Source organism: Vanellus vanellus, assembly GCF_965231255.1.
Source record: "Vanellus vanellus genome assembly, chromosome: 5".
NCBI classification, from domain to species: Eukaryota; Metazoa; Chordata; class Aves; order Charadriiformes; family Charadriidae; genus Vanellus; species Vanellus vanellus.
This window is the reverse complement of record NC_138910.1, coordinates 76,394,819-76,410,351: the sequence shown is the minus strand read 5'-3', so window position 1 is coordinate 76,410,351 and position 15,533 is coordinate 76,394,819. Positions and strand designations below refer to the sequence as shown.

The window sequence follows — 15,533 nt, the reverse complement described above, 5'->3', positions numbered from 1 at the left end:
TTTCAAGCTGGAAGAAGGCAAAAGGCAGAGGAGTGGTGATTCGTACAGCCACTGGGAAGCAGAAGTTGGGCTGCTGACGCCAGCAGCCTCCCTTGTACCTCATCGCCAAATAATTACTATTTTTTCGAGAGGGAGGCAGTATTTTTCCTTAATCTGAGCTTTTCAAAGGCCAGGAAGTGAGAGGGCTTGATTTCAGCCCTGATGCTTAATGCAAGGATGGAAGGTGAGCTGGTGCACATGCCGACGAGCATCCAGCCATGCAACCCCTCATAATTATACCGCGACAGCAGCAGTGCCAAGCGAGGGGCATCCCGAGGAGTAAACACCCATCTGCTTTAACCATCACAACTTTGCAGAAAACTCCAGCGAATTACCTCTGCCAGCGGCTTTTCTTGCTGGGATTTCTACCCTGTCGTTTTTTAAAAAAATAAAATCATTTTTTTAAAAATCTGAAATTAATCCGTAAGCTTTGCATCAAGCTTGTGTAGGTACATCAGGAGGAAATCCAGGGGGAACCGCAAAGGGTCTGGTGCAGGGGAAAATGCAGGTTGTCAGTGCGAGGAGCTGCGCGGCAGCGATGGCCGAGCAGCCCTCGGTTGAGCCGAGCATCCCGCGCTGATAGATGAGCGGTAGATTAATAGTCCTAAGCAATTGCATTATCTAATGAAAATTTTATATAATTATTTTATATAACTTTTTTGGCAGGTGGACCCTAAAATGGATGATATTGATTGCTGGAAAAGAGCCTGGCCTGTCTGTTGCTAGAATTATTAGAGGGGAATTGATAGTAATTAATACCTGTGTATTTACAGCATTTTCCAGGCTGCTAATTGCGCGAGATCCATTTGAGCTGTTTGGCAGCGGGGAGGGTTCATAGACTGGTTTTAAGGTGTGGGCTGGACATGGGTCTTGTGCCGGGGAAGATGCCAGCAGCTCTCCCGGGCTTCACCTTCACCCCAGGCTGGGGATGGGGATGCTCAGGGATGCCCGTGGTAGAGCATCCCCGGGTACCAGGGATGGGGATGCTCAGGGATGCCCGTGGCAGAGCATCCCCGGGTACCAGGGATGGGGATGCTCAGGGATGCCCGTGGTAGAGCATCCCTGGGTACCAGGGATGGGGATGCTCAGGGATGCCTGTGGCAGCATCCCCTGCTGTCAGGGATGGGGATGGTCAGGGATGCCCGTGGTAGAGTATCCCTGGGTACCAGGGATGGGGATGCTCAGGGATGCCCATGGTAGAGCATCCCTGGGTACCAGGGATGGGGATGCTCAGGGATGCCCATGGTAGAGCATCCCTGGGTACCAGGGATGGGGATGCTCAGGGATGCCCGTGGTAGAGCATCCCTGGGTACCAGGGATGGGGATGCTCAGGGATGCCTGTGGCAGAGCATCCCCTGCTACCAGGGATGGGGATGCTCAGGGATGCCCGTGGTAGAGAATCCCTGGGTACCAGGGATGGGGATGCTCAGGGATGCCCGTGGTAGAGCATCCCTGGGTACCAGGGATGGGGTGCATCCCTGCACCCGGCCATGCGGTGTGAAGCACCGGAGCTCTCCCCCTTTCAAATCCCTTCCTAAGTCAAGGGGAAGCACCACCAGCAATCCCGGCTTAATTTCCCAGAAGTTTCCCTTTGTAAACCTTTCCGTGCACACGCGCACATGCAAAACCGAGCCTAATTGCATTTAGTCTGTTTTACACCTCCCATGCTTATCACACACACTCCCCCCTCCACCCACCCCCACCCCCACTCCACCCCCCTCCCCTTTAATTCGGTCGCTGTGAAATTTTTGCGGCCCTGCCAAGTTATTTCCTTGGGATATATTTAGAGAAAGCCAGCTCAGCAGAGCGCGCTGGGTGTTTGCGTAAGGATGTTTGTAAATGTTAGCAGGAACGCTGGCGGGCTGGCGGAGCAGATGTCCGCGAGATGCTACCAAGAGCCTTATTTACAAACTTGTAAATGACTGAAGGGGTTTCCTTCCCGGGGATAAGGGGGACGCCGACTTAAGAGATTAAAATCCTATTGTTTCGTGGCCGGGGCTGCTGTCTCAGATTATCCTTTACAAGGGAGAGAAGAAAAAAAAAAAAGCCCAGTATTAGCTTGAAACACCATTCAGCTGTTTTGCCTTTTTTTGGTTGTTTGTTGTTTTTTTTTTTTTTGTGGGTTTTTTTTTTTTTTAAACCTCACGGAAAAGACAGGGCTGGGGGTTGTTTCTTTTTCAAGAAGGGGGGAAAAAAGTGGCCGAGCGTGGCTGTACCCAGTCGGGGCGTACACCAGAGCTTTGTGTGCCGGGGCTGCCCGTGCTGAGTGGCCTGTAGGTGATTTATTTAAAATAAATGCAAAAAGTTTGCCGTATCCTAGAAATATAATTAAGCTGAACTTGTGTGCACAGCTCGATGTCCCACGGGAGCGCGGCGACGACGTTTGGGTGGTATGGTGATAGCGCTACAAGCCCATTTCATCTATTTTTCATTATAGCTCTTCTTACCAATACGCAAAGCTTTATCTCAGCCTTCTTTTACCCTAAAATAAACCAAAACCGCTTTGCTTTGTCTCCTGGACTGTCCAGCCAAGTGGCTGGCAGCGGAGGAAGCAGGATGGTCTCCGGCGTACCCCGGCTGGGGACCATCGTGCGCCCCAAAAACAGCCTGAGCCCACCCAAGAGGCTTTTCAAGCACCGTGGTTTTGAAGTGGGTGCCACAGTGGGTGCCCACCGGCGGCACACGGGCCGGCGTTTGCACTGTCGGCTCCGGCGGGCTGGTGTGTTAATTATTTTCATGCACGTTGATGCAACGCAGATGCTGCCACCGACCCGCGGAGGGGACTGATGCGGGAGAGCATCTGAGGGCTCGGTCCGGAGGAAGCGGTCGGCGTGCCGTCCTCCCCGGCGTTAATCGGGTTACTGCGAGGTGTGGGAGGGTTCTATTATTAAATTTAAAACCTGGCTATGTAAGATGAAGGCAGCTTTAACGAGATGAAAAGGCTTAACTGGAGTCCAATTAAATTCCGTATTACCTGTTTACGCAGCCTGCTTAAGTCCTGACCTGCACGCTGATTTCTTCCGTATGCTCCAAAGCCTGTGCTCTGGGCAAAAAAATAAAATCAAAGGAGGTGGATAGACACCAGTTCACCGACACGTCCCGAGCATCCCCGCACGCTCGTACTGGAGGCAGCTGCCCTCGAGTACCTGGTGCTGCTCCCGCTGTGGCTGCGAGGTGTGAGATGCAGCCAAAATTCCTCTGTTTTTTTTTTTTCCCCCGGAGCAGGGGCAAAACCGTCTTGAGCCAAAAAAGCAAATATCTGGCCATCCTTAGTTTGGTTTTAAGTCTGTGCCGTGAAGACATTTGCTCTCCCCATCTCGTGGCTGGGTTGATGGAGGCTGGGGCCAGCGGTGCTGGTGGTGCTTCCCACGGAGGGAGCATCCCCTCTGCTGCCTGCCAGCGCCTTGCACCGCTGTTTGGAGGTTATTTTTATTTAAAAAAAAAAAAAAAAAGTTTGGTGAAAGCCAGCCGCGGGGTGCTGGGGGAGCTGCGCAGCTGCTCGTACGGCCCAAAGCTGCTCGCCCACTACGTGTGGTGGGGAGACCGGCTCGCCTTTAGCAGCGGTGTAGATATCACTGGTGGGAACTGGGACCTGTTTTTCATCGAAACCATCGCTTGTTGTTGGCAAAGCGTGGCAGGTTTGGGCGGGCGGCAAGCTGGAGCTCGGCTGATGCCCTGCCGCCCCGCAGGGTATCGTCTCACCACGACGCTGGGAACCTTGCAGGATGGGATGCAGGGTTGTCCGGTGATGGGGATGAGGAGAAAGAATCCCATTGCAGCATCCCAAAGGCTGCCGTGGGGACAGCGCATCCACAAAGCTCCCCGACTCCCCAAACCCTCCCTTGTCGGGTGCTGCCTTTTCTTACCGGGGGTACCGTGGGGCTGGGGGATTTCAGCCCAGCGGCTCTGCTTTGGTTTTTAAATTCAGTCCCCCCCGAAACCCTCTCGGCCTCGGTGGTGCCTCATCGTTTTCGGGTCGAGTCTGCCGGGGGCGGGGGGCAGGAAACCGCTCGCCGCACCCTGCTCTCACCAGCCTCCGCGCCCAGCAAAGACCTCAGCACTGCCTTAAAGGAAGTAAATAAATAAAAAGCACCAGTCCGCAGCTCCTCCCGGGGCTGTGGGACCAGCGGAGGTGAGTTGCGTTCCCGGCCTGGGAAAGCGAATTGGGGTGACACCCAAACGCTGGCGGGGCAGCTCGGTGCCGTCGCCCCGGTGCCTCTTCCCCGCTGCTCTTACACGCAATTAATACAACGGAATAACCTGGTGTCTTCCTAAGGATTAGGTTAAGAAAACAAGACATCTTTAATAGCCTTTTTACATCTTACATAGATTTTAGCTGAAAAACCTGACTGGTTTGGCAGCGCAGCCAAACAGCACATCTTTTCTTTTTCTTTTTTTTCCCATTTTTCCCCCACAACCTGATGCCGGCGGTCCTGCGCGAGCAGGCTCCTACCGATAATTCAAGTGCCCAGCTCCTGGCTGTGCTGTTTTGTCCGATTTCCATTGCCTCCTGACCTCCATCCTTCTTTATTTGCAAAGCTATACTCGCAGGCAGCAGTAATAAATCAATTAATGACTCTGATGAATCGTTTAATGGCTGACAAAATAACACTACAGTCAACAGCTTGGATCTCTACAGCAGTACCAGAAGACGCTGGTTGACTCAGGGTAGGGAGACGAAACAGAGACTGTTAGCTCAATTAGTGCAATTAGTGTGCGATTTAAAGGCTTAGACGGCATCTGCTGGCGTACCAAGCCGGTGTGTTAACTGAGAGCTTCGGTTTGGAAGCGAAACACGGCGATCCAGATTGTCATCGCTCTGCTCGCTTCCACCAAAAAAGGGGGAAAAATCCAACGCACGTGGGGGGGGGGGGGGGAAATAAAAATATATATGTATGTGTGTGTTTATATAGCTATATATGCATGCCCCAGGAACTGCATTTTGTTTCCAGCATGCAGCAAATTTACCACTTAATAAAAGGCAAACGAGGTGGCGTGCTGGCTGTGCCGGAGCTGTCCGGGCTCGTCTGCGGCAGCGGTCCCCGGCGTGCTTTGGTGGAAGGGAATTTTGGGGCGTCGGATGCCACCGGGGACCTTCTCCTGGCTGGAGACGGTTTCGGTTCAGCGCCAGCTTGGGACGCGGTGGCACGGTGGGCTTCGTGCTCCGGCGCTGCCCGTCTCCCGCCTGTCCCCTTCCGCATCTCCGCCTTGCCCGTACCTGCGGAGGTGGGGTTCAGGTGGGCTTAGTGGTGAAGGGTGCTTGGCGGGCAAACTCCAGCCAAAATCTCCAGAGTCCCTAAAAAGAGTTTCTTAACCAAAATGGTGAGGATAAGCCCGGTGAGGGGAGCTGGGAGGGGAAAAAAGTCCTAGTTTTTGTTTTTGTTTTTTTTTTTAAAATTTGGTGCTGGAAAGTCCTTGGGGTTTGGATGCTGACCCTCAGGGTTTGAGTCCTCACCCTTGGGGTTTGGGGAACTTATTCCCCACTGACTTTTTTTCCCCCTCTTTTTCTTTCTTTTCTGGCCCATCCCCAGGGTTTGGCAGAGCTGCTCCAGCCGCGGCTGCGCTCCCGTCGCTTCGGCGGGGCTAAAGGTGCCTCCGTGTTTACCTTAGCGGCGGCGATGGGGAGGGGAATAAAAAAAGAAATAAAATGTCACTTCACAGCCTTGTAAATCATTCATCAAGGGCTGACCAATTTGGCTCCCATCCTACAATATGCTCAGGGCACTTGCGGGTTTTTAATTACCGAGTTCTGCCAAGCGCCACATGTGCGAGGAACTTTAAATCCCCGTTTACGCTGCAAAGGCATAGGTGAGGTTTCAGGGTGTTTAGCGCGGAAAAATACTCTGCGGTTTTGTGGAAAAATGGGCATTTTGCTTCAAGGTTTTCTTTGGCTGCTTTGCCCTGCTCCCTCCGCTCCCTGTCGCAGAGGGAAGGAGGAGCACAGCGTACTTTCCCCCTGGATCCCATCCTCACTTCCCCACCGCTTCGGGATCCATTTCGTTTTGGGAGATTCCCCCAGCAAAGGATTATGGTGTGCTGGAAATCTCTTGAAACCATAAAATATCACCTTGGCAGCTTTATTGCAGCGCTCGCCGCCTTGGGAGAGAAGCGTTTTGCGTGATAGAGGGTTTAATAAAGGAAATTCCAAATGGGCTCGCTGCAGTTTGGGGCTCGGTCTTATATATTTTTGCATTAAGAACCGTCATCTGCTTTGCAGAGAAACTGCAATATGTTCATGGCCTTGGATTAAGATTTGGTTTTACTTTTATAGCTGACCCACTTGGGGGGGGAATGGAGGGAGGGGGAGAACTGGGTTCACTCCCTCTCCCATCTATTTTTGCTGCCGTCTGATGTATAAAAAGAGCCTGGAACGGGCAGGCTTATTTTTCCTGCCAGGACTTTTTTTTTTTTTTTTTTTTTTTTTTTAATGAACTGTAAAAACACTCAGATCTGGCCTTTGCTGTGGGTGTGGGGGAGGGAGGCCGCTCGGGATGCCTCGTCCAGGGGCACGGGGGGAGCGTGGTGTGGGCTGTACCTGGGGGCGCAGGACCCCGTAGCCGCGGGGGGACCTCGGATATTTCACCGAGGGTGTCTGAGCTTTCTGGTCCAGAATAGTGAGATTCCCAACCAGACATCGGCGTCCCACCTTGGCAAGCCTTAGTCCTTAATAAGAATCCTTAGTTTTCCGGCCTGCCCAGGTCCTTACACCCCGGCTTCCCCCTCTGCTCACATAGAACCGTAGAATGGTTTGGGTTGGAAGGGACCTTGAAGATCACCCTGTTCCCCCCACCCCCGCCATAGGCAGGGACACCTCCCACCAGACCAGGTTGCTCAAAGCCCCATCCAACCTGGCCTTGAACAACTCCAGGGATGGGGCATCCATAACTTCTCTGGGCAACCTGGGCCAGTGTCTCACCACCCTCAGAATGAAAATTTTCTTCCTAATATCTAATCTAACTCTCTCCTCTTTCAGTTTAAAACTGTTACCCCTCGTCCTATCACTACAGTCCCTGATAAAGGGCCCCTCCCCAGCTTTCCTGTAGCCCCTTTAGGTACTGGAAGGGGCTATAAGGCCTCCCCGGAGCCTTCTCTTCTCCAGGCTGAACAACCCCAACTCTCAGCCTGTCTTCACAGGAGAGGTGCTCCAGCCCTCTGATCATCTTCATGGCCTCCTCTGGACCCACTCCAACAGGTCCATGTCCTTCTTATGTTGGGGACTCCAGAGCTGGACGCAGTAGTGCAGGTGGAGTCTCAGGAGAGCGGAGTAGAGGGGCAGAATCACCTCCCTTGACCCGCTGGCCACTCTTCTTTAGATGCAGCCCAGGATGCGGTTGGCTTTCTGGGCTGTGAGCACACATTGCCGGTTCGTGTTGAGCTTCTCATTTACCAACACCCCCAAGTCCTTCTCCTCAGGGCTGCTCTCCATCCATTCCCCGCCGAGCCTGTATTTGTGCTTGGCATTGCCCGGACCCAGAAGTAAGACCTTGTACTTGGCCTTGTTGAACTGCATGAGGTTGGCGCGGGCCCACCTCTCCAGCCTGTCCAGGTCCCTCTGGATGGCATCCCTCCCCTCCAGTGTGTTGACCACAACTTGGTGTCATCGGCAAACTTGCTGATGGTGCACTTGCGGTTGTCACTGCATCGGATGCCGTTGGGGGCTGGGGCTGGCTTGGCTGCAGTCGGGACCTGGGGTTTGGTGAGGTCGTGGTGCTCCAAGCTTTGGGGTAAAACCAAGCCTGAGCAGGCTCACGTGTACCCCATCTGCTCATGGGATTTCCTCGGTGGAAAATTTTTCCGCCAGGGCAATTTTCCTCGTCCCTGCCACATGGTTTTAGGTGGGTAAGGCCATTGTAAAAATTCGTGGAGGGAGTAGTTCAGTAATCCAAACCCAATTAATATCACTCAGTATCCTTTGTAACTGTCCTGGGAAGGGGGGTTCGTTTGGCGATGGGTAAACGAGAGGGCGCTCCAATGGCACGGGTATCACTCCTAACCCAGCAGGGACGCGTGTCAGCAGGGGTCTTTGGGGAAAGATCTTCTTAACCATTTCCCTTCTGGGTAGGAGCCTCCTGTCGTGCTGGTGCTTTCCCAGCGCCGCCGGCTCTGCAGCGCGTCAAGGAAATTAAATACGAATAGAGATGCTGAGCAGGAGCAAGTGGGGCGTCCAGGTACCCCGTGACCGCCCCCATCCCTCCTTTTCAGGGCCGGAGGCACTCGGGTGACTCGATCTGGGGAGCGTGACCCCACAGATTGTGCACAATGAATTTGGAAATTCGTAATAAAACCTTGGCGTGCTGGTGAGGTCAGGGAGGCATCTTTTTTGGAGGACAGAAGCGAACCGGCGAGTGGTGGGGGAGAGGTGGGGTAAGAGAAGCGTTTAAAAAGCCTTAAAAGAGCTTCTGCCTGAAGTGACGCGTTGGATGAGGCTCCTCGGTGGATTAACAAGACTAAATGCCGGGGTAAATGAATAAATAAGCCCCGGAATTATCCCTGATTTTTGTGCAGCCATCTTCTCCATGGGTGAATCAGAGAGGCCAGGCCGGTGCCCCTGTGGCTCCGAGCATCCTCCTGGGGTGGGGGGAAGATGCTCGGGGCACGGAGAGCAACGCTTGGGGCACGGGGAGCGATGCTCGGGGCTCTGGAGGTAACGGGCTCATTGACTCTGTGGTGTGGCAGGAGAGATGGCTTTTTTATTAATGTATGTTTTTTTTCTCAACTCCGACTCAAACCCACCGTGTTTGTCCTGGTTTTGTTCCCCGCAGAGCGCAGCAGCCGCCCCGAGTCCCGTGCTTGGAAACATTCCCCCGAACGACGGGATGCCCGGGGGCCCCATCCCGCCCGGTTTCTTCCAGGTAGGCTGCCGCTCCTCCCGGTGCTCTCCTCCGCCCCACGCACGTGTTCGCTTACGCTCTGGGTGTCAGCGCTGTGGTGCCTGTGTTTTTTTCCCAGGGGGATGCTAGGGAAGCAGCGTGCCTGCGTAGCTGACCTGTCTAGGAATAACTCCTGTTCTGCTGTCCTTCCACGTTTGCTTTCTTTTTTTTTTTTCTTTTTTTTTTCTTTTTTTTTTTTTTTTTTTTTTGGCGGCCTCAAAGCAAATTTCTTTCTTCCTCGAAGAGGTTACTGTGTGTTTACAACCGATGTTTTTTTCCAAAGCTGCTTGGTTTGTGTTTGGGTTGAGATTGTATGTGTTCTCCGGTCCTAACAGACATGCATAATTGAAAACATTCTGGATTTTGGTTCCTGAAACTTCCCCCCACCACCACCATACCCCCCCTCCCCGCCCCCCCTCTGGTTAACCGCTTGATTTTTTCCAAATGCAATCACTGAAAGCATTAACAAACGCTGGCTGCGGCTGCAGGCAGGAGCCGGCTCCGGCCAAGTCCCCGAATGCCGTGGAGGCACCTTGTAAGCAAATACCTAGCAAACTCCCCGAAGTCCCCTCGCTCCTTCCTTCTCCCGCACCAAGCTCCGACCGAGGAGGGCGTAACGTACGTTTGGAGTGACGTTGGTGGAAAGGATCTCGACAAGCACACAGAAAAGGAGTTTTCAAAACTTGAACCGTGGGGGAGGTTTTTTTTGGGGGGGGGGGGGGGGGGGGGGTCTCTGGAATCCCATCGCACGGCATGAGCCGCGCCGGTTTGCAGCGGCATAAGCTCTCGGTGCATTCAAATCTTCCTTCTTGAGGAAGAAACACTTGTTCGTGTAACAAATGGGATAAGAGTTGAAAGGAATATTTGTTTTGGCAAGCTAGGGTTTGGTTTTTTTTTTTATCTGGGCTTGTGATTTGTATATGGGAGAACTTCTCGGGCAGTAGACAGGCGTACTCGATAAGGCTCTTGTGATTTATTGTGGCGATATCTGAGCCCGATATCGCCGTTTGCGTGTGTGTGGGAAGGGGGAAGGGGGGTCCCGTCTTTTTTTTTTTTTTTTTTTTTTTTTTTTTTAATGTTAGAGAGATCCCATTTCCTGAACATGCTTCTGACAAAGTAAGAATATCCGATATTGATCGGGAACCCTAAAACAGGCGAAGCTTGTAGCAGCGCTCGGCGGCACGGGGTGAAGCCAACAGCAGAGATGCTATCTCGCAGGTCATAGCTGCTGCCAGCACTTCGAGTGCCAAGCTGCTGCTTCCAACAAATGTGTCTCCAAAAGTCCTGATCTCGCCCCGCGGCGAAGCTGACTGTCCTTTGGGGGCTCCTGCTTCACGCAGAGCTGCGAGGGCTGCAAAACTGGCACGGAGTTAGGGCAAGGCTTCAAGAGTACGGGTTGGCTTTCCCCGCGAGGGGAAGGTGAGGAAGAGGAGTCGCATCTCCCCAGACGTGCTGTGCCTGCTCCCGTCTCGACTCTTCCCGTTGACAGCCTCCAAGCTGTCCCCTCTGCTTTCCGTTCTGCCCTCTCATATCATTTTTGCACGGCGGGTCCAATTTGGGAGCACACAACCCGTCCTAGCTCTCTGCCTCTCCTGCGGGAGGAGCAGGAGCCGCTGGGGAAGGGGAGCTCAAAAGCAGCCCTGCTTTCGTAGGACCTCTGCTGGGGGGGGTCCTGAAAACCCAGCAGAAGTAATGGCACCGGCACAGGTGTCGTGTGCAGGGACGCTGCCCGTCCCCAGAGCTGCCGGAGGGAAGCGAGGACGGGTGCCGATGCATATGGCTCACATGTGGTATCTCGAGAGCCTGCCCCTCCTGAAAGCCCTCCAACATCTGGTTTCTCCTCCCAGCCCTGGGGATGGAGGGGAGGAGGGGAGAAGAAAAATCCCACCTTTTAACACAGTCTGAACATCGCCTCCATGAAAGCCTGTCTGATTTATTGCGAGTGCTGGAGCTCGTTCCAGCTTCAGGAGGTGCTGGAGACCAGCTCTTGCAGGGGTGGGCTGGAGGCTCGGCGGCGAGCTGGTCGCAGCTCAGGGGTGATTTCCGATCTCTGTAGGAAAGTAAAGTGCTGAACTTCAAAGGGCAAAACCACAAAGGTCACAGGAGATGCGAAAGACTTCTCCCTGACCCTTGGTGTGCCAGCCCTGGGAGTGAGTGAGGTCCCTGGTGGTACCACCTCGGTCGGTGCCCTCCTCATGCCAGGAGACCAGAGGATGGAGAGGGCTTGAGGGCGTTCAGCATTTTGATCTTCTGCACCGTGCTGCAGGCACCAGGGACCTGCAGGGATATCCCTGAGGGTAGAAGGCACGGGCAGACCGTTTTTGAGAGGGGTTAGAGGGCCTGATCCTGTCCTGGCATGGTGGGGCATCACACCGGGAGCTGAGGAGGGAGTCACCAGTGAAGCTCAGGTTGCAGAAACCCTGCACTGCTGCCCTGGGGGGTGCACAAACCTCCCCCCAGCCCCGCGCATTCGGATGTGCACCACTGTTTGGCAAAGGGAAAAAAATTATATGGACCGTTCCCGGGAGCTAGTGGCCCAAAACTCCATGGGAGTGAGGTTGGAGGAGAAGTGCTGCGCTGGGAAGGGGAGGATGGAGGAGGAGCCCAGGCTGCAGCGGCCGTCCGCAGCCGCTGTCTTGCAGGGAGAGTCCCTTCCCCGTGCTGGGGCTCAGCAGCGACCTTCGGGCGGGGGGCCAAGGGAGATGCAGCCTGCAGCGTCTCCCAAAACCTTCCCAAAAGGATGGGAAAGGAGAGGCCCTGGTCACCCTTGGGTTGCCGGGGCATTGCGTGGTGCCAGGCGGCGGCGCGGCATCGGGCAGTGCTCCGGACAAAAGGTGGCTGAGTTGACGGCCGGGGTGGGTAGAAGCTTTTATTTAAATCTGTCTCTTTGTCCCTTTGAGATGAGCAAACAAACCCTCTGCTCATCCTCCTAAAGGTCATCGGAGGCGTTCCTGCTTTTGTTTTGAAACCTGGATTGATGCCGGGGTGCAGATCCCTTAAAGGAGGGCCGGGGGGGCGGGAGGGGGGTGCGGGGGAAATGTAGGAAGGGAAATTAAAAATTGAAAGCAATCCATACCACGCCTTCTTAACAGTAAATAAATAGGGGGGGGGGGTGGGGGGTGTCCAGTCAGCAGCCCCCCGCTACGGCTGTGCCTCTTCTCTCCCCGGTGCGAACTCCCCGCGCCGCCCCGTACCCCGCACGCTGATGAAATGGAAAGTTGACCATAAATCAATGTCGGCGGCTGCGTTAGCTATGCATCAGCGGCTCGGCGCCGAGATGCACCAAAACAAAGCGCCGGCTGCTCGGTGTTCCCACACTGCCCCCTAATGCAGAGAGACCTCGGGAGCCGGGGAGGACGGGGGGCTCCAGAGCCCGGGGGGCTCCCCCAGACACCCCCTGCCCTCCCCGCCTCTCCTCCCTGCATCCCGAGATGCGTCTCTTTGGGTAAGGTCCCCCACGGGGGTGAGGATGGTAAAACCAGGGGCAATAGGAAGGGGTCCATGTTGTCCTGCTTCCTCCTTGCATGCCACCATTTTCCCCCTGCTCGGTTGTCCTGACGTCTCGGTGGGATTTGCCACCACTCCGCGGGTGCCACCAGCTGTGGTCAACCAGCTCCGGCCAAGAGCCGCAAAACGGGGCTGCCTTTCCTAAAATCCCTGGGGCAGAGCTCGGTGTCAGCCTCGCACCAGGCAAGGTTTGAAGGAAGGTGGCTTACGAGCCGGAGGAAAGGAAGAGCAAGCATCGGAGAAAGTTTTGTTGTTTTTTTTTTTTCTGGAAGTTTAGTAGGATGCCCGAGGCTTTTGTACCGAGCGTCTGGAGCATATGGTGGGATTTGCAGTCAACTTTCTCTCGGGTGCTCCAGCCAGATGGAGGTGACTGTTCTTGGCTCCGGCTGACACGGGTTTGTTTCCTGAAGAGCTTGTGTTTAACATATTCCTTAAAACCAGGCTTCTGCAGTTGGGAGCCCCAGCTGCAGGCGAGGCAGAGCTCCTGCCCACGGCTGCCTTCCGCCGTCTGCGGGGGAACTCGGCCCCCCTTGCCCTGCCTTGCTTTGCCCTGCCTTGCCTTGCTTTGTCCTGCTTTGCCCTGCCTTGTCCTGCCTTGCCTTGCCCTGCCTTGCCTTGCCCTCTCTTGGGAAGGTGTGGGAGGTGGCCATGGTCCTCCTCTCTGAGGGCACCTGGAGCATCCGAAGGCTCCTTCAAAGATACCTTATTTTTTTGTTGTTGACGACTTGCAAAACTCCCCTCTCCTTCGGCAGGAACAAAGCTCTTATCCATTAAACCCAGGCACGCGTTTAATTAATCTCCATCTAATTTATTTTGGTATTTTCTAATGTCAAAACGGGTAGGCGGGGGCAGGTGTTTTAAAACACAAGGTGCCTTCCTATTTGCGAACTCTTTAAGTTGTCGGCATCTCGTGGCAGCGATGCTTCGCCTTCTCGTCCCGTCCTGCATTGTTCTGCCACCCCCAGAGGTGCTTGGAAATGTTTTTAAATAGAAAAACTCCCCCATTAGCTGAAAGTATGTAGCCCATAAAACATGATCCATTTGTGGTGAATTACGCTGGAAACATAAATTGACACACGCAGAGCTATGATCGCTCGTGCCATTTTCCATCTTTAATATTTTACAAGAAGTTTGAGGAGTCGAGCTCGTGAAAGGCGGAGTGGAAATAACCCGATCGCCTGGAAACTCCCTGTAGGAAGCAGCAGCGGCAGCAAACTTTGGGCGGCTGATGGGCCAGGTTGGGCTTTTAAAAGTCCTCGTAGTGTAGAAGGGGGGGTGAAATGAAGCAGAGAGGAGGTTGGGGCACCGAGAGCTGTCGGAAACAGTTTCCTTTAACACCGTTTTAGCTGTTTGGAGTTGTTTGTCGGGGGTTTTTTTGAGGCAGTTACAGGAAGGTGAAGAGTAACCCCGCCGGGGTTTTTTAGGGGAAAAAAAATAGAAAAAAAAAAAAAGGGGGGGGAAAAAAAAAAAGAGAACTGGGGAGATGATGGGGTTTCTTGTGTTGGGGAGAGCGCTGGTCTTGAGATGAGGGCAAATTAACTGCTCGCCCGGCACGGCGTGTCGGATGGAGCTCTGCTGAGGGGATGTGGCTCCAGGACATTTGGGATGTGGAGGAAGCAGGACTGTGTGCATTCGGCCTCCTCTTGTAACAGCACGAGTTAATAACTGCTAAATACACATTTTTTAAGAAGAAAAAAAAAAAAAAAGGGGAGGGTTGTTCTGTTGATTGGAGCCCACATGTCATCTCTGCAAAACACTTGTCTCAACCGCCGTGATCCATCGGGATCATCTGCCGCTTCCTCCACAGCGAGGGAAACCCGTGCGAAAAAGCAACCGATCCGGCAGGCGTTCCCGGCCCCGCAACATCTGCAAATATTTACGGAGATAACGATATCCAGAGGGTCTGCGTTTCTGACGGAGCAGAGCAACGGGGGCACGGGAGGGGGCCGCGGCGGTTGCAGCCCGGAGCGAGCGTTTCGGATGCTGCTGCTCTTGCGAAAAAGAAGAAAAGAATGAAGAATTAAAAAAAAAAAAAAAAAGAAAGAAAAAAAGCCCTTTTCGGCTCTTCCCCGCCTGCCGAGATGTTTGCACGAGCTGGGCTTCTGCAGGCACGTTATCCAAAATTCTCTGCCAGGAGCGGTACCGCGTGGCATAACGCGACGGTGAGGATGCAGCGGCGCCGAGCCTGGAGCATCCCAGGGAGCATCCCGGGGAGCATCCCGGGGCGGTGGGGCGGGACCACGCTCCGCAGGATGCATCCAGCAGCACAAACAATTGATGCTCTCCGGATCCGATTGCCACGGGGGATTTTTCTCTGGTGAAAATGCTGCGGTGTCTTGTAGATGCTTTTTCTACAACAACCAAAACGCTGGTTGTTCCGAAGCTCTAAATGCGGCCCCAAAGCCTCACCTCCGGGCCCAGCCAGGGGGCGTGTAGGTGGCCATGTCTCCTGTGCAGTCGATACCTGTTAACCCCACAACTTGACACACCGGGGCATACGAGAGGGAGGATGTCAGGGATTTAGTAACTTCAGGAGGGGGTCTGCGTGCCTGTCCGGTCAGTACCTGGGTACCAACAACTTCCCCCTTGCAGCGCAGCAAGGCAAGTGTTGTGGAGAACCTGTTGACTCTTGCGTTGGTGGGACTTGAGGGTTGGCCTCCGCGCATCCCAGTTTGTCCTTCCCACTCGGTTTCATCGCTCCTTCACCCTTGCCAATCTTCCCTACCCCAAATCCTGCAGCTGTGACGTGTAGGAAGGGCTTTGGTGGTGGCCAGGTCTGGTTGAGAGGTGCTGTCCTCCGTGAACCGGTGGTGGGGGGTAGCTGCTGCCCCCGGGGCGGTTTGCATTCACACAGAGAGAGTTATCCACCTCAGAAGCAAAAATAAGTCAAGTTTCATGCATGGAGATGACTTCTGCTAAAAGTGGTTGATGCTGCAGTTGGACCACAGAGGTTCGTCTTCTCCACTGTGATGGGACGTGGATGGAGAAGGCAGTTGTGTTGGCACCGGGAGGGTTGTCCTGAGGTGCTGTGACCTCTTCCAGCCAAGGTTCGCCAGGCAGGGGCTGGTTGCCTTCGACTCCTGGAGTATAAATGGTGGTGTAAATGGTGGGACTTGC

General features: G+C 54.1%; 1 protein-coding gene across 4 annotated transcripts in view; it reads left to right on the top strand.

Moving 5' to 3' along the window:
• Nucleotides 1–15,533, top strand: part of SSBP3 (single stranded DNA binding protein 3) — a 56,056-nt gene that overhangs the window by 29,230 nt on the left and 11,293 nt on the right. For all 4 annotated transcript variants that reach the window (XM_082484717.1, XM_082484719.1, XM_082484718.1 and 1 more), the window contains exon 5: nt 8,802–8,891. In XM_082484717.1, the coding sequence (XP_082340843.1) occupies nt 8,802–8,891 (90 nt within the window). The remainder of the gene's footprint in view (nt 1–8,801; nt 8,892–15,533) is intronic.